The sequence below is a fragment of the Papaver somniferum genome, unplaced genomic scaffold (genome assembly GCF_003573695.1).
Source record: "Papaver somniferum cultivar HN1 unplaced genomic scaffold, ASM357369v1 unplaced-scaffold_133, whole genome shotgun sequence".
NCBI classification, from domain to species: domain Eukaryota; kingdom Viridiplantae; phylum Streptophyta; class Magnoliopsida; order Ranunculales; family Papaveraceae; genus Papaver; species Papaver somniferum.
In genome coordinates, this window is record NW_020622492.1 from 1123623 (window position 1) to 1127021 (window position 3399).

At 35.4% G+C, this 3399-nt stretch overlaps 1 protein-coding gene across 4 annotated transcripts; it reads left to right on the plus strand.

The window, feature by feature from the left end:
- The first annotated feature begins 261 nt into the window (after nt 1–261).
- Nucleotides 262–3033, plus strand: LOC113333797. Of its 4 annotated transcripts, none has more exons than XM_026580202.1 (4): nt 262–351; nt 590–628; nt 849–1716; nt 2434–3033. In XM_026580202.1, exons 3-4 carry the CDS (start codon nt 1423–1425, stop codon nt 2734–2736), a joined length of 597 nt encoding a protein of 198 aa, XP_026435987.1. In that variant the 5' UTR covers nt 262–351; nt 590–628; nt 849–1422; the 3' UTR covers nt 2737–3033. The 4 variants fall into 4 exon arrangements, 3 of the variants coding, with proteins under 3 accessions (XP_026435987.1, XP_026435986.1, XP_026435988.1); XR_003352367.1 differs by having other exon boundaries at nt 266–393; nt 1871–3033; XM_026580201.1 differs by having other exon boundaries at nt 266–393.
- Nucleotides 3034–3399: the final 366 nt, after the last annotated feature.

Consider the following 3399-nt stretch of genomic DNA (forward strand, 5'->3'; position numbering starts at 1 on the left):
TGAAGTGAAGGTAAGGGAGGAGTGGAGAAATGAGTTTACAAAGGAGACAAACAATACTCTAGAGAATACCAAAATTATTAATTTTACTATGGGAAATTTGACATGGAAAAATGCAACACTCTCATGTTCAATGTTTTCTATGTATTATTTATGTTCAGTCCCTACAGTTTCCTCGTGTGGCTTTCACGTGCGTGACAGATTTTTCCACAGCACACCAAAACGAATTAGAGGATGTTTTCCCTTTTCTTTATCTTCCAATCCATCTACCGAACCGACTAATCATTTTATTTTCCTTTTTCAGTATCTCTTCATTCACAGCTGCAGTCGTATTCCCCTTTTCTCCCACCAGAGGTTTGTAGATTTAAGGGTTTCAATCAAATGCTTATCATTTGCGTAAGTGTTTTATCATCATCGGTTTCCATTTTAAGGTTTTTTTCGTTGTTTGTTTTTTTAGGGTTTCATCTGTGAATATGTTTATCTTATACGATTTGTCTCATCTGTGAATCTGTTAATCTATTCGATTTCTTCTTCAATCATTTGTTAAATCTGTTAATCTAATCTGTGCATTTGTTTTCTAATTCAATCTTAGGGTTTGAAGTACTTTGATGAACTCTGAAGAAATTAAAAGGTATAAGTTCGTTCTATAACATAAATCTGGTTTTGTTGAATAATTGATTCTCTGTACCCTACACCCCCTTTTTTATCTTTGTTTGTTTGACTCACATGCACGCCAACTGTTTGATGAAATGAGTAGTATAGATTCGTCTCTTTGTCAGTTGGAAAACCGCAGAGGGATTAGATGTGACTTATGTTCTTTTATACTCACTCCCATTTAATTACTTTCTCAGGACAAACATCACTTTGAAGCATGGGAGAGGATAGGATAAATTATTACCTGATGAACTTTTGCACCGTATTCTTTCATTGGTACCAGCTAAATGTGCTATGTCTACCTGCATTTTGTCCAAAAGATGGAAGTATGTATCGAACTCAATCTCTACACTTGATTTTCGTAAATGGCGAACTCAAAAACCTTTTAGCGAAGAAGGAAAGCTGGAAACCAAATCGTTCAAGAATTTTCTGGACACAGTACTGTTTCTCCATGAAAAGCCTAATATCCAGAAATTCTATCTTGATTTGAATGAGGATTTTGACGAATCTCAAGTTTTTATGTTTGCATGACATTCGAGGACATCCTCCATATTTCCTCTGTCATTTTTTACCTGTGATTCGTTGACACTGCTGGATTTAAGTTTCGACAGTGATGTTGTTGGAAAATTCATTGTTCCAAACACACTTTATTTTCCAAAGCTCAAGATTCTTCGGTTAGTGTCTTTTCAGTTTGTGAATGAAATTACCTCTACAAGAAAATTCTTTTCGAACTGCCCCATCCTTGAAGAGTTGAGTTTGACTTATTGTGATATGTTCGAGGGGTTATGCATTGCAAACCCCGCACTGAAGCACTTGGTCATTATTAACTGTGGATTAACAGAGTCTACGGTGGAGATTTATGCTCCTAATTTATTGACCATTAGCTACATAGCAGTGGCAGCAGATGACTTTCGCCTCAGTAGCTTTCCGTCACTAGAGGAGGCCAAAATTAAATTTGATCTTCGGGATTGCGACGAATACGACATCCTAAACGAAGTATTTGTCAAGATTTTTGAAATTTTTTCTAGTGCAAAGCTCCTTAAAATTTGTGCTGAATCATTTCTGGTATGCCTCATTACTTTAGATGATTCCTTACATTTATTATGTTGCTGTGGAAATAATCAGTATGGCACTGTTGTAGTATCAGTTTTATCCTGATATGGTTTGTCTGAATCTCAACCAGTGGTTTACTCTCTTTGTTTTATTTTTCTGTTACTAGGTTCTAAATAAATCAGATATCGAGTCGAACAATTCACATTTAACAATTTGATCCATCTGGAAGTTGGTAACCTATTAGATTTCGGGTTTGAGTCTTCTATTTTGTTCAGAACATTCTTCAAGTTTCTCCAGAGGTTGCCTAATCTAGAAACGATTCTCTTTCCTTAGGAAAGTTGCTCATCTCTTACCTCTTAATGTAATAAAAAACGATTTCCTTTTTCTTTTTGTTACCATTGGTAGTCAGTTCTCTGATTGAGAACTATTGTTACCGTATTTTGCATGGTGACCACATCTGCTGGCATGTGATGTTTGGACATAGAATCTAGTCCTTATGAATGGGCAGAACGCAAAACTGTTGATTCGTATTTCAGAAAGTCAGTTGTCTTAACTGGAATAACTCGTCTTCCCCTTTGCAAGTCACCAAGCTTTCATTAACTTTTATTTTTCTGCACACTCATTTGGGTTCTCTCATAAAAACTAAGTAGCTTTTTTTTTCTATTAGCATTGCTACTTATTCCAATTGTTGTACCGTTTTGCTGAACTATTGCTTTGACTATTTTGTAGGGTTGTAAAATCGCTTTCGTAGAAGATGATGATTATTGGTCACTTCCTAAGTGTTTGCCTCCACACCTCAAGGCAATCAAATTCAAAAATTTTGGAAGGAAATTAATGGAGCTAAATGCAATTAAGCTCTTTCTGAAGAATGCCCGTTTTCTTGAGAGTGTAACCATTGTAGGTTCTCGAAGGCTCTCCGCAGACCATTTGAAACAAAACAGTGTAATGAAGCAGCTTCTAATGTTTCCGAAACCCCCAAATTGTGTGGTTAAGTTCTTGACAAGCTCTGAAGACACTCAACAGTACTTTTAATATGTCAATGTTGATACGGTAGTGTCTGTGAGGATCTTTAAAAAATCCCCTTGTGGGGTTTTAAGTACTGTCAATTTTCTCTTTTCTAGAATTTGTGGAGATTTGTGTAATTCATTGAACCATCAAGGATAGAGCACCAAAATGTTTTGATTCTGCACCATTTTCTAATAGTCAGTTTCACTACTCCGATTCTTCGGAAGAAGACTGGTAGCTTTTGGAGTTTTTGTTTAGGTTTTGAGGGATATTATTTAAGTTGTACTTTATTATAGTTTTAAGTTCAAATTTTATTTTTCATTAGACTGGCATGCAAGATCTATGAATGGTATTGATTATAAGGGTCAATAAAAAGAGGTTATCCAAAGATAATTGTCATAGAGAGTTTTATGATCACTGATCAGAAAAGGAAAGATTTAGGACTTAGGAGTATAAGGAGAGATTTAGGAAATGGCTCATTTGGGTAATCAGAATCTTCCAGGAAATGTTGGAGAAAATCTTCCCGTCGTTCCAACGGCAGAGTATGGTGGACAAACAATTGATCACGTGAAATGTGGTGCAACCTACAAATTTCACCGTATATAATTTTGTGTATAGTAACTTAAATTGGGAATCAAAAAGTTACTATAATTTTGTGTATAGTAACTTAAACTGGGAATCAAAAAGAAT